This window comes from Uloborus diversus, chromosome 7 (genome assembly GCF_026930045.1).
Source record: "Uloborus diversus isolate 005 chromosome 7, Udiv.v.3.1, whole genome shotgun sequence".
Lineage (NCBI taxonomy): Eukaryota > Metazoa > Arthropoda > Arachnida > Araneae > Uloboridae > Uloborus > Uloborus diversus.
The window spans coordinates 85,543,600-85,568,354 of record NC_072737.1 but is presented as its reverse complement, the minus strand read 5'-3'; the positions used below and the strand labels follow the sequence as shown (position 1 = coordinate 85,568,354).

At 34.4% G+C, this 24,755-nt stretch overlaps 1 protein-coding gene across 1 annotated transcript in view; it reads right to left on the bottom strand.

The window, feature by feature from the left end:
* LOC129226773 (catalase-like) overlaps positions 1-24,755 on the bottom strand; it is a 37,038-nt gene that overhangs the window by 1,479 nt on the left and 10,804 nt on the right. The window contains exons 2-11 of the mRNA XM_054861403.1: positions 24,331-24,476; positions 22,671-22,822; positions 19,288-19,469; positions 18,010-18,012; positions 16,487-16,666; positions 16,200-16,391; positions 14,679-14,831; positions 13,713-13,851; positions 8,338-8,489; positions 5,443-5,598 (exon numbers count right to left, since the gene is read on the bottom strand). Coding sequence (XP_054717378.1) covers positions 5,443-5,598; positions 8,338-8,489; positions 13,713-13,851; positions 14,679-14,831; positions 16,200-16,391; positions 16,487-16,666; positions 18,010-18,012; positions 19,288-19,469; positions 22,671-22,822; positions 24,331-24,476 — 1,455 coding nt within the window. The remainder of the gene's footprint in view (positions 1-5,442; positions 5,599-8,337; positions 8,490-13,712; positions 13,852-14,678; positions 14,832-16,199; positions 16,392-16,486; positions 16,667-18,009; positions 18,013-19,287; positions 19,470-22,670; positions 22,823-24,330; positions 24,477-24,755) is intronic.

Here is a 24,755-nt window from a genome sequence, read left to right as displayed (position 1 = left end):
CACAAAACAGTTATTAAAGTTATTAGAGTGACTTTCCTCCGGTAATTTTTCGAAACTGAAGTACCGAACTGACTCCGCAAGTACTGGCAGAGTTGTGGATTCTAAGGGAAAATGACGGACTCCGACTCCAGCCCTTGGAATTTTAAACTTTTGAATCCCAACTCCGACACCGCAGCCCTGTTGACAAGGCTTGTGAAAGTCTAGGGGGAACTAAGGATGTTTGACCCATAGGTCTATGGCCATAGGAAGACTTGACCCATGAGGATTTTTTCCATGAAAAGTATAATTAGGGAAAATTTTAGACTTTTTTGGGCTGACCAGCACCTTAAAAGTAAATTTTGAAGGTTTTGGAATTTTTTAGACTTTAACCCCCAGTTTTGAGGGAAATGAATTTTAAAAGTATACATGTTTTAGCCACTTTTCTAGCTATTTATGTATAGCTTTAATCTAAGTTGATAAAAAATTAAAGTAAACAAACGAAAGCTAGCTAGGGAGCATTGCCCCAAGCTAACTAGGGATACTTGACCCAAAGACTAGTTTGATGTTTCTGTTTAATTTGATGTTTTTTCAATGAATTTTTATTTTGGAATCGATGAAATATTGTGGTTTTGGGCTAATGATTTTATTTTATTCAAGCAACAATTCTAATGTTGTGAATATAAAGGCCTGATTTTTTTTTAACTGAATAATTATTGCATAATATTTTGTTCTAAGAATTTGTTTTTATTTGACAAATAACTAAAATACTAATAACCTTTGAGCCCAATGAGTTCCTACTAAGTAAAATAACTGAAATATTGCTTGGATCTGATCTGATAAAGTTTTGAATTCGACTTCTGCTCTCCTGCTGATAGAAAGTAAGATTAATAATTAAAAAGAAAAAAAAACACTTCACCTAAAGAATGAACATTTTGTATATTCACTTCAAGTATCACATATTAAAACAAAAACACCATCAAACCTGCATTTTTGATTTCAATATCTATGAGTCTTCCTGCTGATATGGAGTAAGATTAATTTAAAGAAAAAAAAACGTAACACATCACATAAAGAGCAAACATTTTCTGTATTCACTTCAAGTATCACTTATTTAAAAAAAAAAACTCAGTCAAACTTGCGTTTTTGATTTCAATATCTATGAGTTTTCTTACGTTCATGAGAGGGGTCATGTCTCCCTAGGTGTTGGGTCAACTCTCCCTAGCTCTTGGGAACCTTGACCCATATGCAAGGGCGCCCATATGCAAAATTTTAAAGAGGGGGGGGGGGCTCAAAAATTTTCCTCATGGTTTAGCAGAACATTTCACCATGGAAACCGATTTCAGTACAGATTAGACAAATTAAAACTTGATATTTTTACTAACTTACTCATTAATGATTGGAAAAGAGATTTTTTAACCATTTTTGCGAAGAAAAAAGCACTAAAAGCAAGGAAAATCTCATTTCAAAGGGGTGGGGGGTTTGAGCCCCCTCTTGCCTTCCTATATGAGCGCCCTTGCCCATATGCAGACTTGAAGAATTTAATTTTTTTTATACTATTTCTACCTAGAATTATGCTATTGTTTTTAGCCATAATAATGCGCACAATGGCAACCTATTAATGTATATTTTTTTTATTTCGTTCTAACTTTTCTACTTAAAAAAATGGGGGAAAAAATGAGAGAGAGAGAAAAAAAAACCGTTTGAAAGCGACTCTCTTTAATGTTATTTTTTACCTTCAGCCAACCGGAATTTCAAATTGCGGTTTTATTCATTGAATTTTATGAACACTTAAAGCGGAAATAAACATTGCAAACAAAAATAAAATGAAAGTGTTACATTATTTCAACAAATGATCCATTTCTCTTATTCAACATCATTCAACAAAAAAAGTGTTTATACATTGTATAAAACAAGTGTTTTAAATTTGTGGAGTTAGCGGATGATTAATTTCAACCTTCGTCGGATACGTTTCGTCTCAACGATTTCAAGAATTCTTTTAAACACTTGATTGAACTACTTGTGTAAAACAAAAGCCATTAGAGAAAAAATCAAGTAGTAAATATTATTAGCATTGTTTTAAAAGTATCATAAAATTTACTATTCGATTAGATTTTGATTATTTTTAAATGAAAGACTACGCTAAGCAAAATATTATAAATTTCTTAACAGTTGGATAGAGTTTCAATGTTCAAATCTTTTAAAAACTTACTGTTTTTACAGATCATTCATAAATTTTTCAATACATTAAATTTATAACTAAATTGACATTCCCATAATTTGTATAAATCATTCGTTTGCAGGAGCGCCCATCCCCCCAAGTTCAATGGCGCAATTCCCCCCTCAAAAGACTCCCCCCCCCCTTTTATTTTTTAATTTCAACTCTCTTTTTTTATTTTTTTAAATATGTTTTTTTATATACATATTTTATTTTTCTTTAAATATTATTTATTTATTTTTAATTATTGTTATTATTGATATTTTATTCGAAAAGTTCTGTGCTACGCCAATTACACACACACACAAACTAAACAAATAAAGGAAATTAAATACAAACAGAATAAACTGAAATAAAATAAAATAAATAATTTAAATTAAAAATAAATCAAAAAATCAATTTAAATTAAAAATACATCAATTGATCAATTTAAATAAATAAATAAAACAATTTTTGAAAATCCCCCCTAAAATTTAGATGGCGCAACTTGCGCCAAAATCCCCCCCCCCCCCCTTGTGGGCACCCCTGTTCGTTTGTAGCAAACCTGTTAGTGAGAATAGCAAATATTCCCCTCACTGCGATAACATGCATTGTTAATGATGTTACCTCATTTTTTAAAAAAATTATACACGCACTGTTAAAACAGTTTCATTAGGATTGAGACAAAATCGCCTATTTTTGAGAAATCACTTACTCAAAATGACTTTGAAACAATTTTTTCCTCTACAACAACAACAACGTGTACTAATTTTTGAGACAGTAGTATTCTCAAAAAAATTTGACATGGTCTCATTTTTGAAGTAATCCTATTCTCAGAAACAAGGGCGTTCATATGCAGAATTTAAAGGGGGGGGGGGGCTCAGATATTTTCCCCATGGTTTGGCAGGATATTTTCCCCATAGAAACCGATTTCAGTACATGGTAGAGTTATTACAATTTGACATTTTTAATAACTTATTCAATAATGGGATGGTTTCCTTCAGTCAAAAATACTAGTTTTAGTCATTGAAATGGATAGAATGGGCAAAAAAAAAAATAAAAAAAGACATGGGCCCAGAAAATAGTTTCATTTTCCCAGCAATTTTTTTAAATTAATTTTTTAAAATGTCCGATTTTTCAAACAAGGCGTGGTCTTTATGGCGTCACAAATGATGCTTTTTGGCGCATCTTTCTACTACGTTTCCACGTTATGATAATCAAGCAGCGAATTAAAATTGCGCTCTACGCTTGATATCAACCCTATCGTTGCCAATACACGTGAGTAAAGATGCGAATTAAATATTTAGCTCTGTGAGTGGCAACACAGAATGGCATTTCATCATTTGTGATGTCATCGCCAAGAAATGTAAGCAATAAAAACTCACCGATTTAAGTAATTTTTTGAAAACTTTAAACTTAGACAAATTATTTAAAAAATGGACAGATCCTATGTTTTTAAGCATGCTCTTTCAGAAAAAAATACTTTTGAAATTTTGGAAACGACCTCATTGCTGGAGAAGAAGTGTTTCTACATTTTTTCAAAGAAAAAAGTACTAAAAGCAAGGAAGTTCTAATTTCAAAGGGGAGGGGGGTTGATCCCCTCTGCCCCGCATATGAGCGTCTTTGCTCAGAAAGGGTACCGTCGAACGAAGCTTATTTCTGAGTATAGAGCGGTATTTCAAAAATGACGACATGGTGAATCGTTTTTGAGAAGAGGGTATATTTCAAAAGTAATAACTCTTACTTTTCTATTCTAAGTCAAATTGTCTTCGACTTCAAATACAGTCGAACCTCCATATATCGAACTTTCACATATCAAAATTTTCTTTGTATCGAAATTCCAGCAAACTTCTATGTTCATTACATAGAAAAATTGTTTCTATACATCGAAAAAAATCTCTATGTATCAAAATTTTTTTGAGACATTCGTAGATTTTTTTTTTTCCACTTTAGACTGTGTCTCATGAAAAATGAAGGTTAGGGGAGAAAATTATGTTTACTAAAGGTTGCTACGAAACTCATAAGGAATCTGGGGTTGAGGTGTGTGTAGATAGGTAGTCGTTCCGTTCTGGAGTTCTTAAAATCCCTGAAGTTTATTTCAAATCTTAGTTGTACAAGTAACACTGTAAAATCAGTTTCAAGTTATCCCTTTTGTCTGTTGAGTATCATTCCTAGTCTTTCTAGCTTCAGTAAAAATCATTCAAGGTAAGTAGATTTATTTTTTACTTTTCTCTCGATTACATTGTCAAAACGAAAATCCCCTAATGTTGCCAATCAAGTTGAATTGCCGAAGAATGAAGATGTATGAAGGCATAAAAATGTAATTTCTGTTATTTTTTTAATTATTAACTTTTATTTTATCCAATGATCGTATAAATTAGGAATTGGGTTTTATACACGAAAATTAGCTTTAATTTTAATGTTTTAGGAAATTTATGTGATAAAAAAGATAGTTTCTACATATCGAAATTTCTATATATTGAATTTTTTTCCAGCTATTTGCTTACTTTGATATATGGAGATCAGACTGTATATGGTTTCTCTCTTAAAGCAGTCCAGTTCATGTTGCTCTAGGTATTTTCCCTCCTTAATCACTGGTGACGGGAATGGTGACATTGTGAATTTCATAGTGGCTCATTCTTAATACTCATATGTATAATCAACCAAAGCAAAAATCAAGTTTTTAAAGTTCGTTTACAGGGAATTATTTTTGTGTGAGAAAAGATGAAGAGCGTAGCTACGATTGGATAACCCACATATGTGTTCGAACAAATCACCCTTCGGTCTTTTCCTTAGAATGCAGTATTTATATTCTACAAATATTAGAAAACATGAATGTATTTGTGAGGAAGACGACCCTTTTTGTCCAATAAGATTTAAAAAAAAAAAAAATTCAAAAAGAATTCGATTGTTTAAAATTATGGGTCAACTGAGATTCAACAAATCCGTTTAATCTCAGCCACGAGTTCGATTTTTGCATTTTCACTGGAAATTCGGTGAACAATACATTTCAACAGTTAATTTTAGCTTAGAAATCTTGTTTTAGATAGGATAAAAAAATCAGTTATAATTAATGATTAAATGAAACAAATCTGTTTAATCCCAGCTATCGGTTCAGTTTTTGCCTTTTTAACTGAGACCATATTTTTCAAGTAAAGCTCAAGGAATGTTAAGCTCAAAACATTTTTAATGTTTAAAAATTAAAGTAAAAATGTTTTTAATGAAAAGTTAATCATAATTTTTTTATGTTTTCTTAAAAAATCCCTTACTTCTTCTCTCTCTAGTCCAATTCTAACTCTTTCGCCAAGCTCTGGATCTGCTTGACTGAAATTTTCGATCTGTCGCTCCTGGATAAACTGTTCAGCATTCGAAAGGCTTTGGACGATGTTCTTCACCAGGCGAGATTTTTCACCTTCATTTAGCCTCTGAAAAATAGAATTTCTTTATTAGGCAATTTTTATGTGAAGTGCTACAGTCGAAGGGATCGTGATTTTTGCTCGTTATAATGAAGTACTCGTAAAAAAGGGTTCGTGAAAGAAAATCATAAAAATTTATACATGCTCACTTTGATATTTTTATATTTCTGTTCAGTACTAAAGAAGTTGGTTATTTCATTTGAACTGTCTTATTGTATCTTTCTTGTTGTTTTCGATGAAGGTAGGGATCCGAAAAACATCGTCATTTGCATCCGTGGCTTCAAAATAGTTTGAAGTTTTTCTGCACAATAGAAGCCAAGTATGTCGAGGGCTATTTAACTTCAAATTCTTCACATTTGTCGTCATGGTGATCGCTTTCATTTTTTTTTTCTTTCTCTTGACTTTCAGTCACAATATCATCTGAAGTATATCTCGGAAATGGTAACATTATCTACAAAAATACAGCTCACTTTAAGCGGGTTTTGCTTGTTAAAAGATAGTGCCGTTCCTATAGACATAGACTTAACATTGTACCAACTAAATCTTTTTGATTTCTTCGCTAAATCTGGGCTCTCGTTAAAACAGGGCTCGCTATAAGCGAGTTCGACTGTATTTAGAAGTTTATAGTCCTGTAAATAATCAACGATGCTTCACGAAAAAAAACTAGTTTGGACAGTGTATGATTTTGGAACCAATCAATTAGTCTGAATGCCAATAATCGTGGGCTGGACAATAATTCCAACATATTATTTTTGTTTGACGATGCTTCAAGATGAAAACTTGTTTTGACAGTTACTTGATTTTAGAAACTCTGATTTTTCTTATTTTAACTTGGTTTTCAAGTAGATTTGTCTGAAGACGATTGACGACAATTGTGAGGTGGGCATTTTTTTTTTTTTTTGTTTCTTTTCCTTTCTTTTTTTTTTTTTTTGTTTGTTTATGTGTCTGTATGTGTGGTATTTTCGAAGTAGCTATTCACTCGCGATATTTAATTCAATGCTTTCGTAGAAACTAAAGTACAGAACTATTAAAACTAAACAAATTTCCTTTTCCAATTTTTTTATTGAGACCCTGACGTTGTTTCTGCTTATATATTTCCCCTACTGAGAACATTAACAAAATATTAAATAGATGAAATAAACAGTGAGTTATAATGCACACTAATAATATCAAGAAAAATGGATTAAATGCAAATGTAACAAGAAATTGATTGGTATGAAATCATAAAAATGTATTCTGACCCGGTTAAAAGTAGTTAAATTAAAAAACTAAAAACAGAAAATGAGGCTTTTTTTTCCTCTGTTTTAAGTATTCCTTTTTCTTACTCCTTATATAGCCTAGTTGGCCCTAGAGCCTGTTACTAGTCGTCACTTTTGTATTTTATTGGCAAAGTCAATAGAAATCCATTTGCACGATTTCTCGAATTTAACTTCGTTGTTCCAAAATCTCAATGTTTTCTTAATTCTAACAGGTGGTTTGTTAAAAAAAATTGCATCATTCAAAATTACTGAAGGAACCAGACTGCTTTCAGTTTTGTTGGTGTAAATGACGGCATTAAAACGTCCATTACCTCCCGCAAAGGAAGACATTAACCAAAATTTTGATGAATTCGCATTGGTCTCCTATTTTCCCTTCTCGGTAAACGATTTCAAATTAGACGAAACAAATGGAAATCAACCAGTTACGATACCTGGACATTGGTTTAAATTATTATAAAATCCGAATATTTCGATTTGGGTGACTTCGTTGGCATGAATTATTCGTGATCAGAAATCACCTTAAAATTGGTTTTAAACATTTTTGATTAGTTTAGAAAGAGGTCCTAAAACTGCACTACCATCAGGGGCGCTCCGAATTTAAATTTTTGGGAAGACGGAAATTCGCAATTCACCGAATGGAGCTCCAATTGTGCCGAATAGAGCTTCAAATTTTGCCGAATTGTCAGACAAAATTTGCTGAATAAGGAAATTTTTGGAAGGTCACAATGACCTCCCGTGACCTTCTATCGGAGCCAAGGACGGATTTAGAAAGTATAAAAGGAAGGGGCAATGGTTTCAACATACTTAATCCTTAACACTTTTATGAATTCCAAAACCTCCGCCCTCTAACATCATGGAAGATTGTCCCAAATTAAGTTTTTTTTTTTCCTTTTTGGACTTCCATTTCTCAAAAGTTTCGGAGGAGTGTGTTGAACCCTATCCTTCAGCTTAACGTCATCAAAAGTGCCCTATATTTGCTTTTTTTGGACTTCAATTGAAAAACTTTTCCAGGAGAGAGCCTCCAAACCTATCTAATGTCACCTAAAATCGTCTAAAATTGAGTTTTTAGAACTTCGTAAAATTTCCTTTACCAAGTTCCAATTCCTATCACTAAAGAGTTAAGAGATGTACTACAATTGCGTTTTCAAGGCTACAATTCTGAAAAAAATACAAGGAAGAGCCCTCTTTTTTCGTAACATTTTGAAGATCGTTTAAAATTACGTTTCTGAAACTTCAGTATCGAAAATATGCCGAGGAAGAGTTCCTACATCTCGGCTCAAGGAGGGGGCGATTGCCCCCATCACCCCTCCCTTGTATCCGTCCATTATCGGTGCACCCCTGCTACCATTCCTTGATTCAATAACTCCTTACTGAAAAGTTAATTTCTTATAAAAAAAGAAAAAAATAAGTGCATTTGTATAAGAAAAAAATAAGTGCTTTGTGTGAATCATTTTTTTACGCGTATGATTTTAAAAAGAAAATAAAATACCTTTCTGTAAAATACGCCTGCTTGAGTAAAGTTATCGTCATTAGAAGTATCGTATCGAGCAGCTTCCCCGTGGACAACGAAAGTGCTTTCTTCTGCTTTTGGATCTTCTACTGGTCCTCCAAAACTGTTTGGAAAGTAATTCGGAGCACCATCTATAAAGTAAAAAAAAAAATTAATAAATATATGAGTATACCTACTTATGCAGATAGATAGATGATGACATTATTTGCACTGGTACAGCAGTTCATATATAAGAACATGTCGACGTGTTCTTCTTTTCTTATAAGGCCAAGTTTAAGGCTTGCAGCCCTCAATTGGTTCATTCGTAGAATTTCTGTACTTCAAACTGAAGTTTTTAGTCTCATTTCACCTTAAATTTATCCAATTTATGGTTCCCATTTGGAATTAGTAATATTATTATATTATTATTATTGTTATTATTATTATTATTATAATTATCATCATCATCATCGTACCTGTGGAATTTCACTCATACACTGGCCTCAAAAAGTTAAGGTACAACATATTTTTCGAAGCTCACCATAAAAAAAATGGCAGTAACAATAAAATGCATAGTTTGCATGAATGATAATAACGAACTATCAATCCATTTATGAAAAAAAAGTTGCTAGCAATTTTGTTTTATAGAAAAGAACATATTTTTACGAGTGAGAAAAAATATGCAGATATCGAGCTTTCGTACTTTTGTGAGTAAGTTGCGTTAATTTTTAACTGTTGTTTGCAGTTTTGGTGACAATAGTCAATGGAGTTTAGACTTAGTTAGAGATGTCTCAGAGACGTCTTTTACCCGATTCGTTAAGATGGAGGGCAGTTAAATGGATGGAAAGAGGATTGTCGCAGGCTGATGCTGCTAGACGTTTCAATGTGTCTCGTTCAGTGACTTTAGGATCGATACCATTCCGAAGAATCTGGTGTGCGGAAGACCTGTTCCAGGGCCGACCACGAGCTACAACACATGCAGAAGATCGTTTTCTAGTTTTTTCAGCCCGAAGGAGAAGAACCACTACTGTGCCGCAGCTCCACAGTGTTTCGATTAGTATAAGCTAGGTGGACAAAAGTCATGTTCAAAATTCTATACTTTGGTATTGGGATAATGCAAACAATAAACCAAAACTTGATACTTAGTTATTTGTTTATGTCTAACTCCCTTCCGTCACGTGAGTAATAAGGTTCAAAGGTACGTATCCGTTTGTAATTGAATAAATCAGTTGAGTTTCAGACATCATTTCATCACACAAAATTAAAGTGTTCCTAACTTCATATGATTTTATTGTTCAAAATGGATATTTTTTTATACTATTAAGTTCTTTTTTTTCTAAAATTTAATTAATCTATCTGATAGTTAAACAATATTAAAATTTTTTTAACGATGAACAACGGATTTTTTTGCCTGTTTCAAAACTTTCAAGTGATGGCAATGACTTGTACCCATTTGTACCCGGGCTAAATTTTTTGTATCTAGTAGCTACAGCTTTCCCACTAATAATAAGACGTATTGTAGTAAGCACACTTGAGTACAACATATTTTTTTTACCCAAAGCATTGGGTGCTTCAATAATTCTTCAAAGAAATCCCTACTCGTAAGAAAGTATTCTAGAGGGGAAAAAATATGTTGTATTAGAGTATGCTAACTATAATACGCATTATTAATAATGGGAAAAGTGCAGCTATTGTATACAGAAAATTTAGGCCGGGTACAAATGGGGTAAAATCCTTACCATCACTTGAAAGGTTTTAAACAAGAAAAAACTCCATTGTTTACTTTCAAAAAATTTTTAATATTGTTTAATTATCAGATAGAGTAATTAAATTAGGGAAAAAAAGCACTTACCAGCATGAATAATATAAATCTTGAACAATTAAATCATGTGAATTTAAGAACACTTTAATTTTGTGTGATGAAATGATGAATTTTGAACTTGACTTTTGTCCAGCTAGCTTGTATTAATCGAAACACTGTGAGCTCGTTGCAGACCACTTTGTAGCAACCGGAAGAAGAATCTCAGCTACTACGGTGGGAAATCGTCTTCACAAAATGCAGGTCTCTATGCAATTTGACCAGTTTTGTGTGTTCTCCTCAACGGACCACACCGAAGGATCCTCTTATGCTGGGCAAGAAAACATGTCTCCTGGACCCAGCAGCAATGGGCTTCTGTGCTGTTCACAGACGAGTCCAGATTTGCATTGAAGAGTGATTCAGGGCGTCTACTGATCTGGAGGGAAAAGCGCAATAGTTACCATCAATCCAAAACTGTTGAAAGACTACAGTGATAGAAATGGTGGAAACATGGTTTGGGCAGGGATCTCTCTCGTTCGGTAGTCACACTGAAATGCATGTGTTCCATGGAGGAACTCCGACTGGTCTGAGATATCGGGATGAGATCCTTGATCCATATGTTCTCCCATATGCTGGTGCTATTGGTAATGACTTCATTCTGATGGACTATAATGCACTACCTCACCGAGCTCGGATTGTTGAGGAATATCTTGAGGATCACAGTTTGAGACGAATGGAATAGCCAGCTCGATCTCCAGGCCTGAATCCGATAGAACATCTTTGGGACTATCTTTCCAGACAAGTTGATGCTTTAAATCCTCCTTCAAGGTCGTTACATGACCTGGAACAAGGCTTACTCTGTGTCTGGTCTTCGCTTCTTATTCCGGTGTCCGACAACTTAATAAGCAGCATGGAAAATCGCTGCCGCCAATCAATTCAAGTTAGAAGGGGACACATTTCTTATTAGAACTCATTTTTGTACTGTTTCTCTGACATTTTACTACATAACACTGTGATGTTCTGTTTTCTTCAAGAATGGACTTTTCCGCAAAGATTGCTTTTTTTGTTATAAATCGTTTTTGCAATACACTTATATAGAAATTTCTATGATGCATACAATGAAAAACCATTTCATGCATATATCCTCCAAATTTTTTGTTTCTACATTCATTCATTTGCAAATTGTACGCAAAAAACCGGCTGTACCTTAAATTTTTGAGGCCAGTGTACTTTCCGTACAATTCTTTCCACGAGACAGAGCTACGTAAATTCACCTTTATTTCTCCGGTCTACCTTAAAATGAGAAGTTGTTTCAAGTAACGCATGTTCAGCAATCAAGCAAAAAAAAGTGTTAAAATTTCCAATCAAAGTGTAAAGAGAGATGACTCAAAATTTAAATTTAGACCTCTTTGGATTTTTTTAAATTTCAAAGCTTCAATCATCTTTATTAAACAGCATCAGGCGCGATCTTTCCACGTTGACAGCAGCATGTGCAAGTGAATTAAATTCTGAAAATTTAAGAAAAATATTTAAAAACTTATATTAAAATTAATTCCGAAACTAACGTTCATCAACTTATCAGAATTTTGCCAATCTTTTGTGCTGTGTATCCCACAAAAGCTAGTAAAACTGGCCGAAAGGGCAGACTACATTTAAAGAAAAAAGCAACAAAGGCAAAAAAACATGAAACTTAAACTGATTATTATTTTTGAATAAATAAAAAACGTTTTTCACTCGTTTTTCCACCAATAACTATGATTACGATACAGGCTTGTTATTTATTGAATTTCTTCACGAAAATATCGTCTGCTACGAATCGAAAATTCAACTTCATTCGCAACTCTAGAGCTTGAATACGTTTCCTTGCGGTGACTTACAAAACTAAAACGTTGCGTTCCACGTGTACCTTTAAAGGTAAAGTATAGGCAGTTTATTATGTGCATTTATATTAGCGTAATTCATCATTTGATGCGTCTAAATTTGTCTCCAACAACAAAAATTGTTGCGTCCCAAAATATTATTCTCGAGCTTATCAAAATAATGTTAATTTCCATTAGTTCCCCCTAAAAAGTGAGGCGATTGTGGAAAATGGCGAAAGGGTGAATGGAAGAAAACTCTGGATTAACAAACTACGAATTGGTAAGACAGAATGCTCTTTTGTTTGAAGCATTTCTTGAATAAGAGTTGTGTTTTATCAGGTAACCTTTTTTATTCGTATTGTTCTAAGTGAATTTGAACAGATATGACTTTTGTTTTTTATTTAAAGCTCGAAAGGAGAAGTTAATAATATTAGCTGAAAAATAAAAGCTTTCATCTCTTCCTAATTTAAAAATGATTGATTTAACAAACTTTATATCACTACACAACAACCGAAATATTTTGGAAATGAATGACAGTATATTGTTAACGTATTGTGTCAATCGTAATGACGGTCCGTCTTTATCTTTACTAATAATAAAGATGAAAGTCTCTCTGTCTGGATCTCTGTGACGCGCATAGGCCTAGACCGTTCGGCCGATTTTCATGAAATTTGGCACAGTGTTAGTTTGTAGGATGAGAGTGTGCACCTCGAAGCGATTTTTCAAAAATTCCATTTTGTTCTTTTTCTATTCCAATTTTTCGACTATTTTCCCCAGCACCAAACATTATTTGCAAATAATACAAGCGAACCAAAAAACCTTATAATTCTCTACTACGAGCAAAGCCGTGCGGGTACCACTAGTATATAATAAAGGGTTTGGACATTTTGGTTTGCTCTATTATGAGAAGAAAGATGGTGCGCGTTCGTAAGTCAAATACGGAGACATGCTTCATCAAGCAGACGTCTGGCAGATGGTGGAGTAAATGTTGGACAAGTTGGTTTTACTCTACTAGAAGGAAAGATGGTGCGTGCTTGGCAAGTCAAACGGAGACCTGCCTCCTAAAGCAGACGACTAGTAGATAGTGGAGTAAATGGTGGATATTTTGGTTCCTCTATGAGAATTAAAGATGGTTCGTGCTTAGTATTTCAAATACGGAGATCTGCCTCATATTACATCAGATATCAATACTAGTAGACATTCAGCAGACGCTCATAGAGCAGACGTTTAGTTGAGAAAGGGAAGGGTTGTCATACATTTCTATTGCATAAAACATTTTTTGACTGTCATGTGTTAGGTAGAGAACTGATTTTGACTGTTGGGTGACGTTCCGTTGCGTCGCCGAGTTTCAGTTTAGTTAGAATGCTACTTATCGCTCTTTTGGCGGGAAATATTTTGTACAACTCTAGCTGACATAATTTTACTCACAAAAATTAAGGATCAGCAATGAATTATGGCACCAAGGGAACGTGCAAAAACCTGTCACGTGACAGTAGGGAAAGTGACAGAAGCATTAATTTGCTCTCTTGTAAAACATTTCCATTTTTTAACATTCCGTTCAACATTTCTGAAGTTCTTCTACTCAAAAATATTTAGCTTAAATCTTTCGACGTCACTCAGTTAGTATATCAAAATGTTTAAAATATAAAGTGGGGAGAACGAAATGTTCCAAGAGCACTATACACACAGAGTTTAAAGGTAGGACAGAAGCATGATACCTTGATTATCAGTGACAGTGGCAGTTCCATCCCGTTCGTAGTTCCTAGGACGAGATCTGAAAGGACAGTTCACTGGAAGTTGGAAGAAGTTGGTACCTAGCCTGTACCGCTGCGTGTCCAAGTAGGAGAAGATACGTCCCTAGATTTGGTTGGGCGAAACGTTCTTTAAATTAGAGCTATATGACAGTTTTTGAAATTACCAGAAATTTCCAATTCAGCTAGCTGCAATAATATACAGGGTGTCCCAAAACGACCGCATAAACTCTGCACAGCTAAATTCTTCGTTGGGAGTACATAAAAACTGCCCAAAGAAGCGTTCCTGTACGATCCAAAGTTTACGAGAAAAAATGCGGAAAACAAAGTATGACGTCAGTGCCGCTGCAAGAAAAAACACGTTATTGAACACATCAACAGCAGTATACATACATTACGTATAGCAATAAATGAGTGTTTTGACGTTAGGATGAAAGTACTGTTGTTGGTAGTAATCCCGAGGTGGTGGGTTCGATTCCCACCCGTAGCCCTGGTTGTAAATTCCTTCTCTATGCTGTTAATTCTATCCTACACTATGCATGTATTGCGCTATCTGTCATATTGGATGTGAGTTCATAAACGGGTCCTGTGCGATTAAGTACCCGAACTTGAAATGTATGTTGTCAATAACTAAACTGTTGTTGATAGGTCCAATAAAGTGTTTTTTACTTGCACCGGCAGTGACGACAAACTTTGTTCTTCGTATTTTTCTCGGTAAACTATGGATTGTAAGGGAACGCTTCTTTGGGCAATTTTTATGTACTCATAACGAGGAATTCAGCTCTGCAGAGTTTATGCGGTCGTTTAGGGACACCCTGTTATATTAATGCAAATAGATGCATTGGAAATGTCTGGTAATTTCAATTTTGGGAAACCCTGTACATATATTTTTTAATTCGATCCTTTAAAAAAAAAAGAAGAATTTTTATTTACCTGCAGAACTTTGTCTGGGCTAACTTCAATGCCTGGAACCAAATTCGCTGGACAAAATGCTATCTGTTCGACTTCGGCAAAATGATTAGAAGTGGTTTTGTTGAGCACTAGTTTCCCAACTTTTATTAGCGGATATTCGTTTTCTGGCCAAATCTAAAAATACATAAAATTTCTTTAAAAACTCCTGTAAAGGTTAATACTTCAATGATGCATTAACGAGGATTTCGGAACCACTAATGATTTTTAATCAGTCATCCTAATAAACACGTTTTGGAATAAACAGGTTTATGTATCGTGACATGAATGTTACAAGGTAACTACACACACACTTCAGTTTTTTTCCTTCTGCTTCAAGCAAAAACTTGACGATATCCATTTTCAAAACCTTTATTTTATTTTTATTATTGATCAAATGAAAGTGTGCGATTTAACTTTTTAATTCAGATGAAAATCCGCTTAAATGTATGCTTTGTGCTTTATGATCAAAGTGATACTTTAAAGCAGAAAATTTCGAAAACGAAGTTACTTGTCAGTGGAACCAAATTTAGTGTTAAGCAAAAAAGAAAAGGTGTCATGTGAGTAGCTTAAAACTTATTATTTAATAAACTTTCTTCAACACTTAACAAGACAATTAACAGCTTAACTTTTTGCGGTACTTTGCAATATTAGAGAGTCAAAACTTTCAAAACTCTTTACTCCGGATCTCACACATAACAAGATTTTTAAAACTTTTTTTTTTTAAATTTCACCACACCCCGGTCGCCCGGTCCCCTACACTTCAAAAACTAAGCTTCTTACAAATCAGAAGAAAGCTTGAAATAATTGCCTTGCAATGTTTTTTATTAAGCCAAAATGTTTTAATCATCTAGCCATTTGCCTTGATGATTATTGTTATCGTTAAAATTCTATAATAAAGTTTTAACTTATCGGCCAAGTACCTTTCCTTTTGATTATTTTCAAGTTTTCCTCCATTTTTTCTGAAATTAGAAATAAAACCACTTCTTATGCTTGCCCTACATAGTAAGAATATCTTCAACGCCTTTTCGGCTGCACTGTTAAAAAGTCAGGAAACTTTTGTGGTAAATGTTACTGTAAATGGATATACAGCACAGAAAAAAAATAAACCATTGCAGCGCCAATTGATACACTACGTGACTTACAGTGCGATGCAGTTAAAACCGTATTTCCCTCACTCGATGTGTCCCAGCTCGTATGGTGGTCAGCAAATCCGCCTGCCAATACAAGGGTCTCGAGATCGAATCTGCTGTCCACGTTTTTCTGATTTTTTACTCTCGTTTACTCTACTGCAAAAATTTACAGCAAAATAGAATTTTACGGTAAAAGTTACTGGCAACTTGGATGCCAGAAACTTTATCGTAAAACTTCAGGATATATTTTACCAGTGTGGGAATTTCTTTGAGGCGTATATCTATTCTAGTCCCTATCTGTATTTGAGATCATATCAAAAATTGTATTGCCCTTTTCTGTCTCGAGAAAACGAAGCGTATGTTTAGGACTTACCTTAGTAGGATCGAAAGGATTAAAGCTACAACTCTTAGTTTCTTCGGGTGTCATCACTTGAATATAGAAAGTCCAGGAGGGGTACTTTCCGTTCTCGATTGCATTGTACAAGTCTCTGCCATAATAATCGGGATCTGATCCTGCCAACTGAGTAGCTATATCCGGGAAGATGAACTTTTTGCCTTGATCAGTCTGCAAGTATATTTCGAATGCAAGCAATAAAGCAATGGCTAGCAACATAGCTTTTACAAGTTTTCTATTGTTGTCTGAAATGTCGTGGTACTTACAAAATAAGAAAATTTGCAATAAAAAACGTCGCCTGATTCGTTGACTAACTTGAAGGTATTGACGCCAAAGCCATCGATGTTCCGATATGACTCTGGGATTCCTTCGTCAGAAAATAAATAGAGTACCAGATGTGTACTTTCGGGCCTCAATGCAAAAAAGTCCCAAAACATATTCAGATCCTGGAAAGAAAACCTTTTTACTAGTGTGTTATTACTTTTTAACTAATAATTAATTTCAATTGTGTCATATTCAGAGCGGTTCTCGCACATGACGAACTTTGTCTCCTACCATTTTCGACCAGTCACGTGGATGAAAGCGCATTCGAATCACCAATCGGAAATTCAAATCTTCAGATGAATTCAAATCCACAGAGTGCAGGGGTGCCTACCACTCCTAAGAGCAAGAGCGCACCCCCTCCCCTAAATATTGCGAAGAGCCCCAAAACTCCTCAAAACACCCCCCCCCCCTAAAAATTTTATTGGCGCAGTCTGCGCCATGATCCCCCCCCCCCCCCCAGGTGGGTACACCAGCAGAGTTTAAAATGACATCGAAATTGATGCAAATCGTACGAGAATCATGCTGATTATTGATAGGTGAATAACTGTAAAGTACCGATCAGTTTTGTTGGCACTCAATGGAAGTGACAGAACCTTAAAGCAGGAATTAGTAAATGGAAGGAGTTAGTCCAATCATTGGCTAAACAAAAGCTTTGGCAAAGATCTCAAGTCAGGTGACTCAACAACGATGAATGGTTGACGCGCTTTGCGTGAAACTAGCGAAGGAAACCTGATTTCTTCCAATGCTTTTCTTTAAAATTTATCACGTGACTTGGGGTTTTTTATTCACGAATGAAAGTCTTCACTCCCTCTATTTTATCTCTTCTTTATTGCGATTCTCGCACATGATAAACTTTTTCTCCAACCGCTTTCAAGCTGTCACGTGGATGAAAGCGCATCCGAATCACCAATCGGGGATTCAAATCCTCATATAACAGAGTCTAAAACGACATTAAAATTGAAGCAAATCGTACGAAAATCGTGCTAATTGATAAATGAATAATTGTAAAGTTCCGATCAGTTTTGTTGACACTCAGTGGAAGTGTCAGAACCATCGAATTAGAAAGTAATGGGAGGATGGTAGACGTGATAAGCAAATCCAGGCTTGCGCGATGTGCTCCTTATCAGGGAGTTTGGAGTGAGTTTTGCGATGAAATTTATTTCTTATTTGAGCAAACAACAACGTTTCACTAAAAAAACTTATTTCACCAACGATTGATTACAGCAACCTTTGCTTCTCTTGTTTTTAAGTGGTAGCCAATCAGTAGTATCCAAATTTTTACATAATTTCTAGTAAAGTAGCATCACGGTGACATTAAATTGCCTCGGTTTCATTCAATTTGCAACAAGTTTTTAAGTGGAATCGTCAAAACACGAGCGCCAACAATGCTCAGATAAACTGTAGGTTTTGATTTGTTGTAGAACGATTTATAACTCTGGCAAAATAATAATAGTATACATTTCACTGGCTAAAAAGGATATCAGCTTTATTTTTCGTATACATAAAACTTATTTAAAAGTATAAAAGCTCTCAAGTATTTATTTATTAGTGACAAATAATTTAAAAGCATTATATCAATACAGTAGAACTCCAACTATCCGAATCCGAACCAATTGGGACTAGACCACATTCGAATCACCAAAAATTCGGATAGTTGAATTTTTTCTCTAAAGGCGGTTATTCCCTACTCAACTGAGCGCCTAACGCTGCAGCTCAACTTATTGGAGCTACATTATACCGCATTATACACAGAATCATTATTTTACGCTACGTTCTTTTTTTTTTTTTTTTTGAAAATCTAAAAGCGATTCGAATAGTCAAAGTTCGGATGATTGGAGTTCTTTTGTTTTATATATCGTAGTATTTTTTTTAGAATTTATTATGTACATGAAGTTTAATCTTTTTTTTTTTTTTTTGACTTGCAACCCTTTAACTCATAATGCATCATAAGCATATTTTCTTTCTTTTCCTTCATGCTGCATCACATATCTTGTTTACTTGAAGTAAATTATAAATATTACATCGGGGGGGGGGGGGGGGATATATCTCGACTTTAGATAGCCCATATAGCAGCTGAACTCTCCATTTTTCTGCTGAGGGCCCTTTCCACAATGATGCTTGTTGCAAATTGAATGAAACCGAGGCAATTTAATGTCACCGTGATGCTACTTTACTAGAAATTATGTAAAAATTTGGATACTACTGATTGGCTACCACTTTAAAACGTCACATCTCCTTCGTAGATTTTTTTTTTTTTTTTTTGGCATTCTCTAATTATTGTTTCATTTCATAGCAACACCTTCTAGACATTATTCGAAGGAAGGCGGGGGGGGGGGGACTAAAAACATTCAAATGTAAATTCAGAACTTCCGAGGAACAAAATTTGTTCACATGCAATGGATGGAGGAAAAAACATGGCCGACGTATTTGCTTCGGTTGGCCAATCAGGAGTCTCAAAACTATTATGATGTCTCTCTAGCTGAGTAAATGTTGTTCATATGCTTCCGACTCCGGCATAGTTTTTAAAAAAAGCCAAATACAGAGCTTCCCTCGCTACTTGACCACACTCTACTCTTTTACCTTAATAACCGATTTCTATGTTGCATACAATGAAGATGCAGTTCATGTTACCACTTTTGTCAAATAATAACACATTACTGTAGTAATCGGAAAATCGTTTCTTTTTTTTTATCACATTTAAAATTTTAAACAACAGCAAAAAATAGATTCGTATGTATGTTACCCTTAGATTGGTCACTGGATTTCTCTTCTGTGTGTGAACAAAGCTTGGAAAGTTAATCGGGTCTCGAATGGGAAAAACTGGAAGATGTATTCCGACTAAATCCCAGTTTCCTTCTTCTGTGTAAAATTTGATGGCGAATCCACGGATGTCTCGAGTTGTATCTGCCGCACCCACGTCTGCACCTGTTGAAAATAGAAGTCTCGATTCAGACAAGAAATTCCGTTTTGTTGCTATCTGAAAAAATTGCTACAAAATTTCATGTGGCAATTTAAGTATTCATTGGCAAACATTTTAATGTTGTACACATTATTACGCCCTAAATATGTTGTTGTCTTGTCCATAGTGAGTAAAAACATTGGGTGACATTAGCTAGACAGGGTGATCTTTTTTATGTACTTACCGATAAGACAACACAAGGAAGATAAAAGAGGAAATGTCACCCAGGGCACTAGTGTGAATTGAACTCACGACCTCCGGAAGTGAAATGAAATTTCAGAGTCACGGATGTCCCGCTCTAAATATGAAACTATGTCCACTAAGTAGTTTATAAATGTACAAAGAATTGCTGACGTAGATACTTTCATGATATGATGTTACGCTCCTTATGGCATTATTCGTCATTGATGTCAAAGCACCTTCCACCAAAATCACGGATGAAGTTCAACAACAAGTGGTAGTCAAAGAGGAGATTTGCTGGTGTCCTTCAAACCCATATTCAGAAATTCGGTTGGAAGCAGTTCGATCACCCACCTTAGAGCCCTGATCTCAAAATATCCGATTTCCACTTTTTCTTGAGCTTGAAACGTGATATTGGAAGCATCAGAAACTAATTTTGATAGTGGTGACGTTGCAAAAGACGGTATTTAACAGTGGCTCTCCTCCCTTGGAGCCTTTTTACTTCCTTTTACATAGTAAAGGAAGACTTGTATTCACAAAAAACTTTTCACTCAAAAATTGCCCTAAATTTCCATTTTGCTGGCCCCCGAATTAATACTGAGGGTTTTTTTTTTTTTTTTTTTTTTAACCCGGCTACACGTGGATATATGCCTAAGAACGTATGGACACCCGAAATATCCGTTTTGACGATCCCAGAGTTAACTAAAACGAGTTTTCTCGTGACGTCCGTATGTATGTGCGTGTGTGCGCATTTGTATATGTGCGTATGTATTTCGTATAACTCAAAAACGGTATGTCCAAGAAAGTTGAAATTTGGTGCGTAAACTCCCAGTGGGGTCTAAGTGTGCACCTCCCCTTTTAATTGCATTCGGATGTTCCAAACGGGATCTTTTACAACTTTTTTGGGGAAAATCATTGTTAATTTCAGTGCAAACTACAGTGGTGTTATAATTTCGCAAACACTTGGCGATATATCGCCAAGCTTTTGATCGCCAACTTAGCGACAAATGGGGGGGGGGAGTTGTTTTCTTTTAAATCTGTTTTCAATTTGACCTCCATTGGTGATACTTAGAAACAGGGCCGTATGCAAGGGAGTGATTTATAGGCTTCAAACCCCCTCCGAAATTTTTCATCCAAAGAAATGCTTTCCATTTTTTATTTATTTCATTTATTTATTTCTATTTAGGTGACAAAAATATTATTGTTGTTATTATTATTATTTCAATTTTATTCGTGAAATGAAATTTGTATGACTGAAAAATTGTACAAACTCATTGTGTGTTTATGGTAGTTATTGAGAAATTCATTCATTATGTAACAATATGGCGTTTTGTAAGAACATCCCCTCCCTCCATTGAGATAATCTATTATAAAAAAAATCAATAGAATGCACATGAAACCAAATTTGATAGACCATATAATTGTTACAAAAAATGTGATTGGTAAAACCCCCTTCGAAACAAAAGTCTGGTTACGGCCCTGCTTAGAAAGATTTAACCATTGAATTACATTAAAATTGCCAATATTAGGAAAAATTATTTGCATAAAACATTTTTTTGCTTCTGTTTGCAACAAACTTGGGGTGAAAATATTTAAAGTGTTTCTTTGCTTACTCCAAGGCACTATTATCATTAAATTGGAGTAAAGGGAAGTCATGTGATGCACACATCAGCTCGTTTATAACACGCTTTTATTAGCTTCACTTGTATGTTTGTGAGTAACTCTCCTTTGGACTAAGAACTAGTGGCTTATTACTGTTAGTACATTCCACCACTTTATGAGTGTTCGTAGCCGAGCGGTCTAAGGCACGGGTCTTCGCTGACGTCCACCTCCGGGAATCGTTGGGCGTGCGTTCTAATCCCCTTCTACACCGAAATTAAATTTATAATCCTGCAACTCAATTTTTGACCACTTTTTGTGATTGGATTCTTTTAAAATTTGGAATGCAACCTGAGACCTGATGACAATGTAAAATTCTATAATCAAATTAATTTATTAACGATAAGTTATTAGTTTTTTCTAATTAACTCGCTTCTATTACCTTAACTTGTATGTTTGTGGGTCCAACTTTCCTTTGGACAAATAGCCAATGGCTTATTAGAATTACTTGCAACGTACAAATCAGAGCTGCGGAGTGTAACAATGTTTGCACATGAATTTACCGGAAAGCATTCAAAATGTCTGATGCAAATAATGCAACAGAATACTAAGATACATTCCATTATAAAAATCGAACACACGCACAAAGATTTCACTTAAGAGTTACAGGTCTTAGCAATATTTAGTATCTAAATCTTATTTGGAAAAAAAACAGTAATCAGAACTTCATGTTTTTCAGAAATTAATAAAATAATAGTTTAAAAAACTAAAAAATACACGCTTTTGTAGCAAAATGAACTAAAAAGTAAAAAATAAATTAATGGTTTAAAAACTAAAAAAACACGCATTAGTAGCAAAATGAACTAAAAAGTTAAAAATAATCCTTGGATGACAAGTATATAAAGTAATTGACCAAACACTTAATTTTACTGTAATAAAAAAAGCGTATAAAAAAGCTGCCTATTTACATTTTTGCATCTATAACACACACAAGTGGAAGAAATTTAAAACAACTGATAAGAAACCCCCAAGATTTTTTCTGTTACAGTAAAATTACGTGTTTGGTCAATTACTTTATATACTTGTCATACAAAGATTATTTTTAACTTTTTCGTTCAATTTGCTACTAAAGCGTGTTTTTTTTTTTTTTTAGTTTTTTAAACTATTATTTTATTTTGTTTTGTTTTTCTGAAGACGGCATAGAAAAGTTACTCTCCCGTTACAAAAACAATCTGAACAATGGTGGTAAGGTAACTGTATAGAGGAATTAATAATTTTTAAAATGCTTTTTCAAGTAAAACTGATTTATTTATTTTTAAAATTAGCACTTTTTTCGGACAACCATCGGATTGTCTGCATCAATCGAAAAGTGTCTCAATGCAACTTACCGGCCAGAGAAAATCGAACAGCAATTGGGGTTCGCTTCCCGACTTCACAGAATAACTTTGCTTTTGTGTACTGCGTAACATCGTCGGTGACTTCAAAGTAACCGAAAGCCCCATTTCCTTTGGCATGAACAACTCTGTCTGGAATTCGTTCTCTGAAGTATAAAATAAATGAAAAAATAAGTGAAATCCTCATTTATTTCTTTGAAATAAATTTCATCTTACTGATAGAATTTACTGACATTATTGCATTTGTGCGGATACATAATTTATGTAGACCACTGTTGCCAGAGGCGGATCCAGAAATGTTTGCAAGGGGGGTAAAGTTTCAGTTGCCATCGTGTTATGCCTCCTATATTTAAAAGTATCAGTTAAGCAGGGGTGCCCTTTCCCCCACGGAGGATGACCCAATCACATGCTTCTGACACCTTACTAATGAGATCAAAACATTTTTAAACGACCCCCCCCCCCTCCTAAATTTTTTAATGGCGCAAACTGTGCTATGGAGCATATTCTCTAAATTTAATTTTAGTTTACAATTATAAAATGGTTGGATACATTTACATGCACGTTTTATTGCACATACAGCATGTGATTTGAAGTGCTCTGAAAAAAAGTTTAGCTCATTAGTGATTATTCTTTTAAAAATAAACAATAAACTAGAAATAGCAATAGCCCAGCAAACGAACCTAGTCATATCTTTTGAATTACATGATGCGCTGAGAAGAAATACCTTGCAGAACGGAACAAAACGTTAACATAAATTCCATGTACACTGAGAAAAGTGAAGTTTTCAAAAATGAGTATATTCATGCTTTCAAGTTTTTTTTAAATCTTTTGTTTCAAATCTGAGTACCCATGTTTTCAAATAGTGTGCTGAATTATTTCGTACTCAAAAATGAGTCCGTAACTCGATTAACACTCATTTTTCAAATTATTACACATTCAAAAATGAGCACATGTTGACTTAAGGATTTTATGAGTATTTGAATGTTTCAAATTTAAATACCACATAGTCGGAGCCATTTTGATTCTGCGATATGTTCAAATTTGAGTACTTTTTCGTTATTTTTAAAATTGTTGTTTTTAGAGGGTACATTTTTTTCGGATCAAAAATTTGAAGTTGGATAACAATCATGACAAAACCCTTGTCACGGGGGGGGGGATCTGACCCTTCGACCCTTCCCTGAATCAGCCCTTGCTGTTAGCTTACCAAAAGTCCTTAGACCAGTGCTATTATGAAGAAAAATTTACTCTTGTAGCTACAGGTTTAAAAAAAGCCACATTCAAAAACGATGACCGATTAACTCAGGCAATTGATCACATGACGCTTAATGATGTCAATGTTTAGTGCGTGAGAAATCACTGCTTTAAAACGATTCAAGATGCGAATTAATCTCAATGGCTGGGAAACATACATCATGAAATCACAGGCAGAATGTACTAATATTTTTAACTACAGCTACAGTCCTCTTTTTTCTCTCCCTTTCTCTACACATTATTTAGCTCGAATTTGAAAAAATATAAAATCACCGGAAAGAACTGCTTTGATTTGTAAATACATCTCCTTAACCACTAATTACATAAATCATTTTAAAATCAGGTTCAAATCAAACCAGTTTAATAAAATACCTATTGAAAGATGGTCCACCAAATATTTTACCTGTCGAAATGAGAAATTTCTTCGATGTACGTGAAGTCTTGAAGTAGTAATGGTCCACGTTGTCCGGCAGTCAGGGAACTCAGCTTATTTCCAATAGGTCTACCAGAGGCAGACTTCAAGGTTTTTCCTGCCTGAGAAGAGTTAGTCTATATTGTTTATTAAGACAAAAATAAATTAGAAAGAATATAGCTAATACATTTTAGTCCTTAGAATCACTAATAAAAGTGTCTACAAAATTTCTTGTAATAGGTCCCGCTACCAGTGCAAGAATATTCGTTACTAGGGGGATTTTACTTAAAAAAATGATAAATAAATTCCAATACAGTGTCTAACATTGCATATTTGCACAGGTTATATATTTAATTGTTCATGAAAGTTTAAAATTAGGAAATATGTAAAGCAAATAAACCTAATTTTGGGACAAA